This window comes from Elgaria multicarinata, chromosome 21 (genome assembly GCF_023053635.1).
Source record: "Elgaria multicarinata webbii isolate HBS135686 ecotype San Diego chromosome 21, rElgMul1.1.pri, whole genome shotgun sequence".
Lineage (NCBI taxonomy): Eukaryota > Metazoa > Chordata > Lepidosauria > Squamata > Anguidae > Elgaria > Elgaria multicarinata.
In genome coordinates, this window is record NC_086191.1 from 9,365,964 (window position 1) to 9,383,568 (window position 17,605).

At 50.6% G+C, this 17,605-nt stretch overlaps 1 protein-coding gene across 1 annotated transcript in view; it reads right to left on the reverse strand.

Annotated features, from left to right (window-relative positions):
* Nucleotides 1–17,605, reverse strand: part of KCNN3 (potassium calcium-activated channel subfamily N member 3) — a 65,191-nt gene that overhangs the window by 25,025 nt on the left and 22,561 nt on the right. Inside the window, exons 3-4 of the mRNA XM_063146260.1 lie at nucleotides 6,456–6,874; nucleotides 3,785–3,787 (exon numbers count right to left, since the gene is read on the reverse strand). Of these exons, the coding sequence (XP_063002330.1) occupies nucleotides 3,785–3,787; nucleotides 6,456–6,874 (422 nt within the window). The remainder of the gene's footprint in view (nucleotides 1–3,784; nucleotides 3,788–6,455; nucleotides 6,875–17,605) is intronic.

The window sequence follows — 17,605 nt, forward strand, 5'->3', positions numbered from 1 at the left end:
CTCAGCCCCATTTACTCAGCCCTGGAGTACGACAGATTCAGAACAAAGATGAGAGCCTTTGAGCAACAAAAGAGAATTAAGCTCTCGACCCCGGCCCTTTTGTTGGTGTTCCTTGTTTTGTTTTTTAAATGTCAGCTTTTGAATGACACAGAGCTCTTCTTAAAATAAGCAAGGTGTAGGGTGTCACCGAACTCCTCATCAGTGAGAATTGCTTTCAGCAGGCCCTTTGGGGCATTGGTCTTTGACTGGTGGGTTGAGACCTCATGAACGAGTCGCGGCCCAGAAGAAAAAGAAGGAGACATGAGAGAAAGAAAAATTAACAATGAGATATTTGGACAGAGAGATACGGGGAGAAAGACACAGGTGAAAATGGGGGGAAATAGAGAGAGAAGGAGAAAAATGAATAATATGTCATAAGAGGTCTGCAACAGGAGGCCAGAGGGCCAAATTCAGGCCTTCTGAGGCCCAGCCAGTTTGGCTCTCCATCTGCCAAACCAGAGGCGAGAGAATTAGTGGTTACAAAGTCGGACTAGGGCTGCAGAAGCGTGGATTCAAATCCCCTGCTCACCCGTGAAGCTCATTGGAACTTTCGCTAACAGCCTGGCCCACCTTGCAGGGTTGTTGTGAAGGTAAAATAGGGTCAGGGGAGAAACACAGATGCCATCGTCAGCTCCTTGAAGGGAGATAACCCTAGCTGCTAATCAGGAACAGAGAAGTTAACAGCACTGGGTCACGTGTTGCAGAGCAGGGCTAAATGAAGCGGAGGGATCTTGCTGTCAGGATTCGAGAGAAGAAAAACTCTAAGCAGATCTGGATCACCACAGCTGATGCCCCTTTGAACTATAGGTCCTATTATCTCAGACTGTCAGCCACACAAGCTGGGGCTGATGGGAGTCGTGGTCCAAAGCCTCGGGAGGGCACCAGGTTGGAAAAGGTGGTCAATTCCCCTGAAGACCCCATCCCCTTTTCCTCTCCTGCCAACATTTGGGGGCTTTCTGGCTTTTGCACAATTCCTCCCACCCTCAATTCTAAAAGGTTGAAATGCCTCCTCTAAGGCTTACAGTAGGTGACAGGCAGTAGCAGCTTGAAGCTACAATACGCTGGGATACTCTGCCTTCAGCCCCGCCCACCGCCAGTAGGCGGCCCCCGAGAGCTCTGAAATGCAATGTGGCCCTCAGGGTAAGAGACGTTCCACACCTCTGCTGTCAATGCAGCAGTCGGGGAGCAGCGGGAGAGAGAAAAGCAAAGGCCTGGAGAGGCGAGTGGGAGATGATCCGGCACCTTTCCAAGTAATCTCCTTTTCAGGAGTCCTCCACTTGTCAGCTTATCCTGCCCTAGGGGGGGAAAAAGAGGAGGAGGTGGAAAAATACTCAAAGAAGCTTTGCTATAATTCCCTGTGCTGGGATGGTAAGACAGGCGGTGAGGTTGGGGTCATACCCCACCTGGGACGCAGCGGCTACGAACAGCAGGCAGATGAATGTCTCTTTATCTAGGAAGCAGAGAGAGGATTGCAGATTTTTGTCTGCCGTTCTTGGAGGCTGGTGTGTGGGTGAACACTGGGGTTTCAAGTGAGGGGGATAACCATTCCCAGGACAGCAGTGAGGAAAAAAAATCCTTTGCTGATCAGGCAGAGATACGGCAGCAACGTTCCCTGACGGAAAAGGGCTTCCTAATGCCCCTTCTCCTGGCTCCACATGGTCGTGGTTCATTTGCACTCTGCACAGGCTCAGAGGAGCTGTTTGTTCAAAATCTGAGGCCGCCTGGAGATAAAAGCAGTATGCTCGTCTACACCCGGAGGAGGCTTCATCTTCGATCAACACCCTCTTCCCTGAGCACCCCCCAATGGAGACTGCACCTCCATGGTTGACAGGTGGACAGCTGTGGCCATGCAGAAGGGAGGCCTGAGGATTCAGCAGGTGGCGCCCGTGAGTGGAGTCCCAAACGAATCTCCTTTTAATTAATTTTAAAGAAGGACCACACGCATCCTCGCTGCCAAGAACGTCTGAAAAACAGGAGAACGGCTGCTTGCTTGCGCCTGATAGGAAAGACAGAGCCCTGTGCTGTGTCCCACAACCGTATCCCGTGGGATGGTTGGTTGGTTTTTTAAAGAAAGACGCTGGGTTCAAATCCACCCAGAAGGCAATTCCTAAAACAAGGGAGGGCAGGACCTCTTTCAGCTGGATGGCTGAATCCCACATTGGAGAATCTTTCGTCAGGTGCATACCACCCCTTTTGAAGACAAAAGGGGTGGAGACAAAGGCAAAAGAGGGTGTGGCCAGAAATACCAACTTATTTTTGATGGAAACTCTTAGTGACAGTAACGAAGTCATAGGAGATGCATTTTGACCTTTTAGAACAGGGGAGTAAAACTGCAGAAAACCACCAAATGATCGGTAGTTGGGGGGAAGGGGCGGGGCCGGGGAAGGGGCGGGATCTTCCTCTATTTCAGACACACACACCCCCGCTGGTCTGCTTAGCACTTCTCTAGTAGAAGGCTGTTCCGTGAATTCCATGGCTGTGCAGCGGCGTAGCTGCATAGCTAGAATAGCGCATGAGAGGAATGCAGCAATTTGCTAAGCAGGCTTTGACCAGGACCTACATGCCACAATAGAACACAGTAGCTAAAGCCAGGCCTCTGGCAGCCACCGCAAGCGCGTGACGGCAGGGATCCTTGAATTTAATTGATTTACACCCGTCTCCTTCTTCCCCCAACCAACACTTCTCTCCCCTACCCTGAAATTCTCATTCTCTGGCTCCGTGCCCATTTTGCAGCTAACGCCGTTCCACCAGGCAGGTGGTAACACCCGTCTCCATTCCACCGTTGCCAGGGAGTCCCGCCTACACCCCACGTGTACGCTGACTCCCCCCTCTCCGCCGGTCTCCTTCGCACATCTCCAGTAGAAGGCTGTTTCGTGAATTCCGTGGCTGCGCAGCGGCGTAGCTGCATAGCTAGAATAACGCATTGACTTTAGCAAATGCTGCTTCCCAACCCCGTTTGCTGAAGAATGGGAATGGCCCAGGGAGGGGTATTCAAAGAGGAGGAGCAGGAGGCAGAAGGAGTGCTTAATCCTCTTGCCCCCCCCCTCCTATTTTCCTCCCAAATGGGTTGCACGGTTGGAAATTGCACCGGCTGCAAAGGAAACAGCATGGAAGGACGGTGTTCAAGAGCCAGTCTGAAAATCGTACCCGCTCCCTCCGCAAAAGTGACACACAGTATCAGGAAGCAAGATGGACAGAAACCATTTGTTGGGGGCTAGCAGGGAGCCAGACGAGTGAGCGGTAGTATGCATGCCAAGGGTCCAAAAGGTTTCAAGAAAGCAGGAGGACTTTGCTAAAGCAAGCCACGGCTGGCCACCACCCAGACTGCCCCTGAAGCCAAGAGGACAAAACAGGGATGAAGCCACTGGTGCCAAATGCAGCTGTAATTTTTCTCTCCGGAGACAATCGCCCCATTTGTCTCCTTGTCCAAGTGTCCCCGTTCCCACCCCATGCCCACAACAGCAAGAAATTATCCTTGTGTTGTGACAGGTCCAGATCCACAGACTCCCTAAGCGCTCTGCAGAGCAAGAGTGATGTAGTTTTAGCTGTCCGGCACACCTTTCCATGAGAAAAGAAAAGGGGGAGGGCGGATGTCCGTCATTCTTCTTGCTGCTCTCAATTCTGTTAAGCATTCACTATAGCCACAGGCTGTCGCTCAATAGCAGAGCACTTGCTTTGCATGCAGAAGGCCCCAGGTTCAATCCCCGGGATCTCCACTTAAAATGATCGGTCGTATGGATTCCACGGACTTGCAGACCGTTTAAAAATATATATAAAAATAATTCTGGAATTTTATGCAAATTTAGTCACAGAAACCTACGTAAAATCGACTAAAGTATGAAAAGGCACATTTCGGGGAGATTTGCACATGCACGAATTTGCACCAAGTTGGGAAATTAGGAAAACCTGATGCCATCCAAGAGCGGACGATGGAATGAAAGGCAAATTTAGTCGGAGGAAAAGACGTAAAATAGAATAAAGCATGAAAACGCGCATTTGGGAGAGATTTGCGCATGCGCGGATTTGTGCAGACCTGCGCGAATTTGGGAAATTGGGGGAAATCTGGTTCCACCAACGGACAATGGAACGACAGGCACCTGACCATGTGCTAGATGCAGACGGAACAAAGCTTACAAAATCCGTCCCCACCCCACTGGTAGAATGCTGGCAAGGCCTCAGTCTCCAAACCTTGGAGAGACACTGAAAGTCAGGGTTGGTATTAGAGGGCTGTGGATGACTCAGTAAAACGCAGTCTGGCAACCCAGCAAGGGGCCAGGAGGCTGGCAGGAGGCCTTCTCTGGAGCGTTTGATTCCCTAGTGGGCAAAAGTTCGCCATAAGCACCCTGTTGAAAAAGAGAAAAGAAACGATCCTCCAGCCAACAGAACCACTATTTTGGGCAAATCAGATTTTTAAAAAGTTTAAATCGGATTTTTTTAAATTTAAATCGGATTTTTTAAAAAATAAAATGCTTTTGGAGGAAAAATCTATCTAAAGGTAGTTTTCTACTAAAGATACATTATAGTCCAAAGGTTATTCATCATGAAATAAGGATTAGTTTTTAATTATGTAGCATGAGGCCGTATAATCATGCCATGTTTAATTTTGGGGGGTAAATGAATTCCATTAATCCATTCACCATGTCACGCTGTTCCAGAGGTTTCTGTAGGATTATTGGGCAATTTTTCTCTCTAGAAGATATTATCACAGCTGCTTGGTTTTACAGTTCTCAAAAGTGTGAATTTGTGTCTGCGGAGATCACAATCCCATTGTGCCTTTGCAAATCTATGTACACAGAATCAACCCTTTACCTCTTAAGTGCTAACTTTTGAAAAATTCAATGAATAGAGTGCATTTGTGGGGGGGGGGGAGTCACATGATTAAATTGAGTCTTTCTGAGTAGTGATTTAAATCGTGATTTAAATCAAATCCACCCTGGGGGGGTGCCCTATGGATCGCCAGCTGGCCAAGGCAACACTTCGTCGGCACGCTTCTTCCCCCGCCTCCTTCCACGCTGAGTCATCTGCACGGGTTCAAGTGCTGACGCAGTTTTAACGTTCTACTCTTAAGGACCCCCCGACTCATGAGGAGCGCGAGGGATCAAAGCAAGCCTTAGAGGTTACAGCGACCGGTTCTTGTGACAGCGCCGATAGCAGCTTCAGGGAGGGGGGGTCCCCTCAAGCCCCCTTCCCCCCCAAGCATTGATAATTGGGTATATTCTTAGCTTTTCCATTTGGCTCCACCCACAACTAGAATTCCTCTCTTGAGAGATTCTCTAAAATGTAGTTTGACTTGGATTAAACTGCATACCTAGATTAAACTCGCCATTACCACCCCCATGCTCCTCAATTTCAAACTTTTAGAAGCGAGGCCATGCTGAAAGACTACTTTTTTCCTCTTCCCTCCCCGTCGCTTCTTCCTTGTGTGTTGTGTCTTTTCAGATGGTGAGCCTAATTCACTGACTCCACGCAATCGGCTTAGAGAACCTTTTTGGCCAAGGAGCAGATTCAAAATAATCTACATAAATAAAAGTCAATAAAAATCTACTGCAAGATAGTCTAACCAGCCCTGGTTTCCTCCAATCTCAGCCAGAGACTTATCAACGGGTCCTCCCAAGCGAGAAACGGCTCTTTTAATTGGGAGATGCATTTCCATACAAGCGCTGCTCACGGCCGGGGCTCCGCGTATGGGGTGATGCTCCAGCAGTACAAAAGAAGAAAGGCGCACAGAATGTGGCAATTGGGGTGTCAAATTTCCCTTTCAGAGAACCTCAGCTGTACTGTGCTTTAAAGCAGCGAGCATATGGCAATGGCAGCAACGATCATGTTGGCAAAAAACTGATGAGCAGGTCACGTACCCATCAACCCATGGAAAAAGAAGATATGGCCCTATGACACTTACAAACAAAATGAGTGTCTTGGTAACCTTGAATATACTAAGTTACGTCCTGAACGTTAGTAAGGATGCTTGTATATGGATTAGAGTCTAACTATTATTCTATCTGGACCCTTATTTAAAATATGTATCTTTTTTTTTTTTTTAAAGAAAAAGCACGTTTCTAGCCCTTATGAAGGCTGTGAAAATCCGCTTGAGAGAACGCGTAAGCAGTGGCTGCCGACATCTCAGAAGCAAGAAAGGTGGAGGCAGGGCTTCAGGGTCCTGGCTGCCCCTTCATCACCCGCTCCCTAGTTGGCAAAACCAGAATCAATTATGCAAATAAGAAAAATGGCAGAATAAGTTATAATAAAAGCAAAAGTGTCCTTTTTTTATTTATTTGCATAATTCATAAAGGGCAGGAGAAGTGAGCTTCATCCTTTGCAGAATTTAATGATCCTTTAGCTGGAGCGCCGCAAAAGCAAACAAACCCCCCCCACATCCCTCCTCTGGCGCACCCATGCGCATCCATGCGCAAGCTCACCTCTCACACACACGCACCGTCCAGGCGGCAATGATCCAGAGGGAGATGCTGAACACCAGCAGGACGGTCCCGGGACAGATCGTCATGAGGGTCTTCATGACGAAGCGGGTGTTGAAGTTGATCTTGTTCAGGGCGCCGATGCTGCGGGACGAGGCGTCTGTGAAGAGCTTGCTGTGCAGCAGCATGACCCGGGCGATCAGGTAGAGGCGCAAGAACATGGGGATGGAGAGGATTATGTCCACGTCCGCCTCCGCCCGCGAAGGCGTGTATGAGAAGGCCAGCCGGGCCGTCCAAAAAAACTTGTACTCCCCAGGGATGGGGTGGATGGCGCACACCAGCATCTCCAGGCTGATGTAGAGGATGCGCTCGTAGGTCATGGCGATCCGCCAGTCGTCCGCCCCGTTGTCGATCACGAAGAGCTGGCAGGATGGGGTGGAGGGAGGAGAGAAACAGCCGACAGAGTTAGAGAAGTGGGCCACCCTTTCTGCACCTACCTCTATTATTTCCTTATTTCAATGCTTCCTACATGAGCAACACGCAAGCAAAGGGCGGTATCCAACTGCACCATTCCGCTACAGCAAACGATACTGCAGCACAGGAGAGGAAACCGGGTTCCAAACTACGCACAAGAGATAACTCCAACTCAAGTTGTGGTTGTGCAACCATTCTGCACCGGTGTAGCGTGGTAGTGGAATGGATCACCGCTCAGGCCGTGGACAGATTCGGCGGCACTCCGCTAGCACTATTTGAGTTTGCGGAATGACGCCACTGAATATTGCCCCAAAGGTGCAATTGTTCTGGGTGCCAGCCAGCCAGCTGTACCCATCTCTAAGCTACTCCGTTCCGTTCCATTCTCCACTACACCTCGGCTTTCCTTTTCTCTCTCTCACCCACTGACAAAGGGATGTGGAACAACAGATCTGAGGGCTGAATGCCGGCCAGCTGGTCTCCATTCAGGGTGGGCTATGCCCTCTTTCCCATGCCTTATCCCTCCCCAACTGTCTATCATTTGGAGTGTGGCCCCCGAAAATAGAATTTGGGCCCTTGGACTGAAAGAAGCCCCCTATACTTGGGCTACAGCCTCTGAAGAGTGCTCCAAGAACTCCAGCCAGGGGCAGCAGTGGGAAAAGGCAACACCCCACCTGCTAAAGGATGGAGCCTGCTGTTCTCTGGTTCCATCAATGTGTACGGCACTGTGCAAGAGAACAGGTCCCTGGCACTTACAATTTACAAGTTTGACACCAGAAGGAGGGTGGGACAGAGGAAAGAAAAGGAGATGGAAGGAGGGTTTTAACGGGGAAAATACACATTCATTTCCATTACACGCGTGTAGGCTTACGCAAAGCAAAAAAAAGCAGCCACTTTGGTAGCTGGAAGAAAAATGCCAAAATCCATTTTAGCATCATAGCATTATTAGGGCTAGCTCACAGGTCAGAAAAAAACAGCGCAAGCTTTCGAGACCTCCAGATCTCTTCATCAAGCTTATTTGCGACATCCTAACGGAGAGATCTGCGGAGCTCGAAAGCTTGCACATGGCAACTCCAGGGAACTCTGGATGGTGAGCCGCTGCTGCAGTGGGGGCCCTCGGCCAGTGCTCGGCCACACTGACCCATGATGCATCTGGAGGGCACCAGGCTGGGAAACAGAGATATTTGAATATTTTTACATAAGGCCGAATCAACCGGCTCTGCATATCAATTCGTCAAGCAAACCACAGGCAACGGGCCCAGCCCCGGATTGAGCGAAGCCAAGGCAGACAACACGGCATCCGAGCATGCGCAGAGCTTTTTTCCTTCCAACCAGTGACGACGACAGAACCATCAGCAAGACAAAGCAGATGACATGACATCCGAGCATGCGCAGAGAACCTTTTCCCTTCCAACCGGCAACAATAGCCCCATCCAGGACCGGGGGCAAGGTCTTCTGAACCGGAGGGCATGTAAACTCAGGGGAAGGGTAGAGCCGGCAGGGCTCCCAGCAGCGTAACCAGCCCGAGCGGCTGATTAGCACTGCCAAGAGGCCCTTTCCACCTGCTGCCCACCAGGCGGGCAGAGGAGCCGCTTGAGCTTCAAAGCAGCGGCTGCATCCCGTTGCCACGGCAACCCGGCAGGTTCACCCCGGGCGATGATGCTGTGAAGGACCGGAGGGAGGGGGGAAGTCCGGGAAGGGAGAAGCCACCTGGCACAGATTGAGTGACAATATGTATTCCCTGTTCCCCCACCCTAATGGTGCCAAGTCCTTTCCTCCCTGTGGAACAAAACAAACCCAATCTGAGCAGGAGCTGATACGATGCCATCAGCCTACCTGGCAGAGTTCAAACAAGGAGAAGTCTACGACTGCAAGGAGCTTCCAATCAAAAATGAATGCAAAGGCTGGGATGGGGGCGGGGGGGAGGGAGAAGAGGGAATTGAAGCAGCAGAGGAAGGCAGGGAGCGACAAGATTCATTCTGAAAGGGAAGGTGGGGGGCAAAAGACTGTAGGCTTGAGAGACTGGTTCGGTATTTTAAACCCCTCCTCACACAGGGGATCCTGGGAACTGGTGGTTCTAGAGCCATAGGTGGGTAAGGGGGGACGGGACATTTAAAAAAAAAAAAAAAAAACACTGTCTGCAAAATCGGGGTGGCAGACAGACTGGCGGAAATGTGGAGGAAGAGGTAGATACAGATATAAATGAGTGTTAGTTTTGGCCAGCAAGGTTTTCTGGAGCTGGGTTCAAATACCTTCCAAGCACACTTAAGAACCTACGAATCTAAGAAGAGCCCTGCTGGATCAGACTGAGGGTCCACCTAGCCCAGCACTCTGTTCACACAGTGGCCAACTAGCCATCGGCCAAGGATCAACAAAGCAGGACATGGTGCAACAGCACCCTCCCACCCATGTTCCCCAGCAACTGGTGCACACAGGCTTACTGCCTCAGATACTGGAGGTCGTACATAACCATCAGAATGCATTTCCAGTTTCACTCTAAATCCCAGCATTCTTTAGTGTCTAGGCTAGAAGTTAGGATGGTATAATGTGTACAAAACCGAAATATTCATTAAATCTATTGACATCAATGTTTTTTTTAATCCCAACCTTTTCTCCCAGAAGCCGAGGAAAACAACATCCATGTTCCCACTACCCCTTTTATTCTCACAACAGCCCTGTGAAGTAGGTAAGAGCGACAAGCCCAGCGTCACCCTGTGAGATGGCTAAGCAGGGATTTGAACCCACGTCTCCCCAGTCCAAGTGCAATGTTCTAACCTAGTGGAGGCTGGTGGCTCCAATGTCAGTGGGGCATAGAATCAACTCTGGGGTTCAGTCAGAAGCAGTCAGAACCCTAAGGGGAAAGGGGGTCGTAGAAAGAGAAAAGGGGCAAGCCAGCCACTTTGCCACTGGTCCTGTCTACTTCTGGCTAAGGCCTCTTTCACTAGCTACACCAACACGTTACTCATGGCGGAGGTGGGGGGAGAAGCCCTTGACGCATGCACACACAAAGTTGCTTGAAGTTTGCACCCATGATTGCCAAAAAACAGACCCACAAGTTATTTCTCACCAATTTCCTGGAGGGAGGCTGGGCCGTGGTGGGAAAACAGGATGCTAGACAAAGCTCTGGTCAGATCCAAGGACCCTGGGGAGGCCAAAATGCAGCAATTCCCCGCTACGCACATGCGTGAACCAGATATGCAATTTCAATCTGCACAATTTCAATCTCTGTTTCTCCCTCCCCCCCCCCCCCCACATCTCACACAGAAAGCAGAGACTTTCTACCAGCCCTGCTGAAATCATTCATCTTCCCTCCTCGTTCCTTTTTCCTTGCGTGCCGTGTCTTTTTACGGGCAGGGACCAAGACTGAATTGTGTGTAAGTGGCTTAGGAGCATTCCGGGCGGAAGAGCAGGATAAAAAAAACCTTTAAATAAATAAAAATCAAATCATAAATAAGGGCAACAAACCCCATGCACTTTTAGACAGAAAAGGTCCTAGTAGTTGTAGGACTTTCTTCTGTCTAAACAGGCATAGAATTACACCGTGCGTGTTTGTGTTTCTCTCTTGCAACATTGCACCTGCAGAAACCAACCACCCCTCCGCTCTTAGACGACGAGACGTAAATCCGATGCATTTTTGGTGGTCTTTGCATTTGAAGTATCAAATCTGAAAACAGACAAACGATGAGGCACCTGGAAAAGAACTAACCCCTCCCCCCAATCCTACCCCCCACACCAGCCAAGCCTGGCTGTGACCCACACAGAGAACGAACTGAGCTGTACTTCTGGCTTGAAAACTTCTCCCAGCTTGCCTAAACAAAGGCGGCTTCGATCTATTTAAAGGGAGCCAACAGCCTAGGGCCAAATGCCAGCCAAAAAACTCAGCCCTTCCTGCCTGGAGGGGGTATTGCAAATACAGAAGGCCTGGCCAAGGGAAAGAAAGAGGCATTGATGTCTTTGCATCCAGCCTGGATTGTGGATCTATTTCCCTGTGTCAACCCAGGGAGGGTTCCCCCCCTTCCTCCCTGTAAACACGTTAGCGTTGCTACCGGACATCCATGGCAACCACATCCTTAAGTCCAGCGGTACCTAATTAGTCTTCCTGATGCTAACTTGGCAGCAAAAGCAGGAGGAATGGAGCGGGGAGCAGAGGGGAAGAGTTAAGGCCAAGTAGCCCAGGGCTGTCGCCTAGGCAACAAAAGCGCCACCAAACACCGGGCCGGATTGTCCAAGAGGCCAGCAACGCCGTGGCCGTGCTTCCCAGGGGGATGGAAATCCCGCTGGTCCATCACGCTCCATCTTCTGCATTTGCCCAACCTAGAAACTAGGGCTGTGCTCCGCTCCGATTCAGATCGCGAATCCGGAGCAGAGCGGCCTGATCCACCTCTGCCAAAGGCAGGTCCAGACTGGGTCGGGGGAGCGGCGGATTGAGGCGAAGCGGTTCGCCTCCATCCGGAGCTCTGAATGCAGGTAAGGGGGGGAGGGGGCTCACCTGGCTCCGCCACAGTCCATGCAGTGATGGTGGCAGAGCCAGGTAAGGGGGCAGGGGGGGCTTATTCGGCCTCCATTTTGGGGGCCCTTCCCCACTTACCTGCCTCTGCCGTCCGCCACGGAGGCAAGTAAGTAGGGAAGGGGGGCAAAATCTCAATCCACCCTTCCAGATCTCGCCCCACAGAGTGGAGCATGGGAGGGTCAGATCGACCTGAAGCAGATCAGCCCGATCCGAAAGTTGCAGATCGGGCCACGAAGCGGTTCAGGGAGTCCGTGCACAGCCCTACTAGAAACCCGCCTGGATGGATCCACGCCTCCGAATTCATCCATCTTGGCCCCCAGCGTTGCCAGAGGGGTCTAGCGGTTAGAGTGATGGACTGGGTTGTAGTCCTCACTCGGTCATCACGAAACCTCACCTTCCTCACAGGGAGGAGGAGGAGGAGCATCAGTTATGCCGCCTTGGGCTCCTTGGAGGGGAAAGGGAGGTCAATAAATGTAGCAAATAAATAAAATAAGCAAGAGCCTCAATCCCAATGTCCTCCCCACTACAACCCCCAAGAAGCAGCAACACGGAGAAGCAGTAAACCACAGAGAGCAGCGTGCTTTGGCTGCCCCGTCGGAAGCCCTCCCCTTTTTTGCGTGGTTCACCATTCGTGGCGTAAACAAACGGATCGCGCCTGGCTGACACCCAGAGCTCGCCTGACAGCCTGCTCCCCGGATGGCGAGGGCTGAGATTGTACGGCGCTCTGGCGGCTGCGGTGGGATTGCCATTTCATTTCCACGGAAACCCGCTCGGAATCGCCCAGAGTGAAGTGATAATTAAACGAGAGTGGGAGGGAGAGGGAGAGAGAGAGGAAGGACATGCCATGCAAGGATTCCCTCTCCTGCTTCAGAGCTTGATTTCAACCAGGCGCAAGTCCCAGAACCTGACATTCAAAGCCAGGGAGAGCTCATCCCTGGAAGAAGGAAACGTCACCCGGGGCTGTGGTCTCGGCCTGGGAGGTCTCCGGTTCCATCCTCAGCACCTCCAGCTAAACAGATTGGAAAGACCCTTCTCTTCCTGACACTTTAAGAGTTAGAAAAAGCCAACAAGCAGGGAGGCTCAACGGCAGCAACCCTCCCCTGTCTCTTCCTCCAAGCAACTAGAATTCCGGGATAGACTTCCACTGGATCTGGAGGCTCATAAGAATGTCAAAAGAGCCCTGCTGGATCAGACCAAGGGTCCTTCTAGTCCAGCACTCTGTTCACACAGTGGCCAACCAGCTGTCAACTGGGCACTCACAAGCAGAACACGGGTGCAACAGCACTCTCCCACCTATGTTCCCCAGCAATGTTTCCCAAGGCTACTTTTGTACGCTCATCAGGACCAAGTCAAACCAAACCTGTTTCGACTAAAAGTCTCCGCCTGGAGTCTGCTATTAAAAAGGGCCTAGGCCGAATAAAAAGATAAAGATAAAAAGGTTTATAGACACGTTTTACCGCCCACGGTCCTCTCAGCTGCAGACAATATAGGACATTGCGGGGTCTCCGCCAATTTATGGACCTCATCGAACGTGAACTGACATATGCGCCTGCTTGGGGATGGGTATATCAGAGAACTGAGCCCCAGTATAAATATTTCGTTCTGCGGAACGCAAGACGCTACAGGCGGTCGTAGCAAAAGGGTTCCCTGAAAGCCAGTGGAATCACACAAGGGTGGATTCCTGCATTGAGCAGGGGGTTGGACTCGATGGCCTTGTAGGCCCCTTCCAACTCTGCTATTCTATGATTCTCTCCATCTGTGTCAGATCACAGCTCCCATGATCCTCAGCCAGCCTCTCCAACGGACATGAATGGTGAGAGTTGTCCTAAACACCCAGAGGGCACCCGGTTGGGGAAAGCAGACTGAGTTGTACCCACCCTTTGCTCATTTCTGCTAAAAAGGTATAAGGGTGGGTGGGCGTTCCCACAAACTTCACAAGCATCTCAGAACGTGGGTGCCCGAGGAGGAAAACGCACCCACACCCACAGAGAGAGAGAGAGAGAGAGGGATTCTAGGACTCAAACTCAATGTGAGCTTTGGCCCAAACTAAACATAGCGCCAACGGCCGGCTGTAGCCAAGGCCTGGGGCTGCTGTTTTGCCCCATCTCCTCCGCTGGGAAGCCGGGAGTCCTAGACTCACCAACACACACACCCCGGCAAACCTGCTTTGCTTTCATGACCACCGCCTTCCCCAAATCAATTCCGGGCTCAGCGTGGATGTCTGCTGATCTTGCAGCAGGGAACACCCAGCTTCATCATGCAGCCCTTGAAAGACAGAGAAAGTAATTGCCTGGTTAAGATTCACATCGGCTGGTGGAGCGGCGTATTTTCAATGAAACAAAACAAAATGAAGTGGGAGGGTGGGAACCCAAGGAAACGGCTTCCTGCAAGGGACATCTTTCCTAGCAACCTCCCTCCCTCCTGCAAGTTAATATATCTAAAGTGGCCACACAGCCCACAAAACCTCCTAGGATTCTCCAGGGGCCAGAAAGGGAGATACTGCAGGGAGGTCGCTTCACACGCACCCCCCTGCTGAAAGGAACACACAGCTCCCTAGGACTGCAGATTCTAGCCTTCCCAGCAGCCGGAGAACTCAAGACCACTGAACCTCCCTGCGTGATCAACGTTGCCCTACACACCAACCAAAGAAGGAACAACCCACGCAGAACTTGTCTTGCCTTTCACTACCACAAAGAGCACTTATGAGAACTGTGAAACGTAGGAACCTGTGCCTGAGTTCTGCTCTCTCTTTCCCCCCTCCTCCCTCCCGATCCCTTTTCCTTTAGTGCCATGCCTTTGAGACTGCATACCCGAGGGCAGCAGGCTGCCTTATTATTCATCTTCCTTATTATGAATCCTCGCTTTCCCCCAGCAGGCAAAGACAGTATTATTTAACAAGGCCTTTAGATTGTAAGTGAATCGGCTCGGTTGGGTGCTGATCTGAATTACTTTTCAAAAAGAAACTGTTGTAACTGTTACATTTTTATTGCATTTTAATGTATTGTTTTTATTGTTTTAATCTATTCTAATTGGTTCCGGGCTATTTTTGGGAGTAGAAAGGTGCAATGCAAATAAAATAAATAAGGAACTAAATCTTCACAAACAAACAAATGAATGAAATAGACATTCCTTTAAATCAGCTACCTGATGCCCTCCAGATGTTTTGGACTACCTGTTCCAGAAGCCCCAGCCAGGGATTATGGGGATTGTAGTCCAAGATCATCTGGAAGGCACCAGTTGCTGACTCCACTCCCCGCCCTGCCCAGCCCTGCTCTAACCACAACCCGACGCTGTCTCTTTCCACACTCCAGAATATCAACACAAAATCCAGTCTTTCACGGTGGCTGAAACGCAGAATCCAGACTTTCCTGGCGGCTTGTGGTTTGCAAGGCCTGGAAGGGAAGGGCAGCCCCGAAGAGCAGCAAAAGCAGATGCTTGGCGCAGGGTGGGGTGGATTAAGTGGCCTGCACAGCTGTTGGGTTTATGTTTAGTTACTCAAAGCTTATTCCTCTCCCCGAGCAGCCAAGTTGAAAGGGCGACGGGTCTGAGCATTGTTACAGCGATGGCCATCTGTGCACTGTCGTGCGAGCGCACACCAGCCAACCTTGGCTGAATCTCACACTCACACACAAACACCCACACTTGGAAATAGCCATTTCCACACCCGCCCACATAGGCTCTAGAAAGCAGGCAGGGCAAGGGATGTTTGCACACCTGGGAAAAAGGGATCTCATTCTTTCTACTTACAGAGCATGCCCATCATGCACTGGACTACAACCTCCATCATCCCTGGTCGACATGGCCCACTGTCAGGGATTATGGGAGGTCAAAAACGTCTGGATTGCATCAGTTTGGGGAAGGCTGTAGCAGGCCATTCGGGCACCACGAAGTCTGGCGGGGTGCAGGAAGGCAGGCTAGTAAAGCATGGAAACATAGAGGACTAGAAACTTGTGGAGCGAGTGGCAACCATGGGGTAGTGCCAACGTGGAAGCGCCAACGCTCATCATGACAGCCATTCGCCCTAAGGAGTGTCCAAACATTCAAGCACCTGCATCGATCCAGATCAACAAAACCGGTTCTAGCGATTTTCGTCTTCACCAGGAGCATTTGTTTTTGGCAAAGCAAGTGGGTTGCAATTGCACGTTCAAGACTAAGTCACCCCAAAATAGCTTGGATTACATCAGGGAGCTATTTAGTTATTTATTATTGTTTTTTTTTCCTCCAAGGAGCCCAAGGCAGCCTACATGGTCCTCCTTCTCCTCCACCCCTCCCAATTTTATCATCACAACAACCCTGTGAGGTAGGTTAGATTGAGAACCAGTCACCAGGTGGGCACTTCAAGGCGGAGTGAAGATTAGAACCTGGATCTCCCAAGTCCCAGCCTGACGCTCTAACCACTACACCACACTGGCTGGGAAAACACACACCTCCACCCCATCCTAAGCACTACTGTGAGGACTGCAGCTAAGCTCAATGGGAAATCTGGAGTGGGGGCAGATAATGTCAGCGTCCCTGCTAATAAAAAAGTGCTGGCATCACATCCCTGTGAGCGCTGCTTCCGCTAGACCGTGCGTGTGGCAGCGGGGGAACCCTTTGCCACATCCCTGGTCCCCATCTGTTTCTTAGTCCTCTCTGACCCGCTTCCTACACAGTGATTCATTTCTACAAGGCCAGGCACGGGAGGCAAGAGTTCACGACTGCCACAAGATCACGCTGCCTGCCTGTGCTGGGAGGACCCCCTAAACTTAGATGCGCAGGGTCGACCACCACCTCTCCCTTAATCCCAGATAAGTGGAGGTGGCGGCGGCTAAGGTCACAGAGCAGCGAACAGAAAGCACTTTGCACATGCTCGAAAGAATTCTCACCTTGATTATTAGCTTAGGATAGATTGGAAAAGTACAAAAACAAAACAGAAAGTATTTATTTATTTATTTATTTATTAATTACATTTTTATACCGCCCAATAGCCGAAGCTCTCTGGGCGGTTCACAAAGTATTAATTCAGACTTTCCAGGACTCACATTTATGAAGCCCCTCCTCTCCTTGCCTCTCCCCACAAAGACAGGGTGAGATTCTTTGCCTACCTAGCTCAGTATTGCCTACTTTGAGAAGTGTCTTCTCTGCTAGGAGGTTCTTTCAGCTGGATCTGGAACCTTCTGTTTGCCAAGCAAGGACTCTACCACTGAGCTACGGCCCTCCCTCCCCACCCCCAAGGCTTCTGTCCCCCCCCCCCCCCCGTTCCACTTCTCCCTTGGCCTTATGCTTACTGACAGCTGTGTGACACATACAAATGAGTCCCTTTACCTCCCCCCACTTCTCTATCCCCCCCCCCCAGCCCCCTTCCGAAGGCGGGAGGGGAGGGAGCCTCTAAAACAACAAGCAACAAAGTGGACTCACTCCAAATTAATACAGACAGCTCACTCCCAAATAGAACACGATGCTTTAAACGCCGCAATCCATCACGGGCATCACAAATCAAATCAACGCAGAGGCAAGAGCAGAAGAGCAAGGGGCCGTGTGTGTTCAACAAAGAGACAGCCAACATACCCTTGTTAGAAACACTGATTCAGAAGGCATCTTAAGACAGCATTTAAATCTAGACCCGGCCTAAAAGTGGGGGCTCAGAGCTGTATTTGTCCGACGACAGCCTTCATCTCCTCTGACCCAGCCTTCCTGAAACTTGGGCCTGTTTTTTTAAAGACTACTCATTTAAAATACACACACACTCAACAAAACAAAATTTCAAACCACTCTCTGGGTCGTTTACACACCTTCAAGTTCTTTTGAAGTTACAAAACTCTGTTTGGCACAGTCACTCCCATAGGGGTGGGGGAGAGGTTTTGCTATTGGGTGGTATAATTATGTCATAAATAAGTAAAACAGGGGACGAGATCCCTGGGCCGCCGTGCCCATTCCGGAATGTAAATTCCATGGCTGACACTGGGCGGTCATTGCAAAGCTAGCCGGGGGGCGGTAATGCAAACAGGGACATAAGCCAAAGGGGGGGGGGAGGTTTCAGTACGAGCAGAGGGGATTTCTTGCCGGAAAACGATGCAAGCAGATTCACTTCGTAAGCAGAGCTTCGTGGAGAGAACCGTGTTGCTTAGTGAGGCGTTTGGGGAGGCTGCAGCTCACCTGGCTTGAAGCAAACACACACACGTGGGCCCCATTC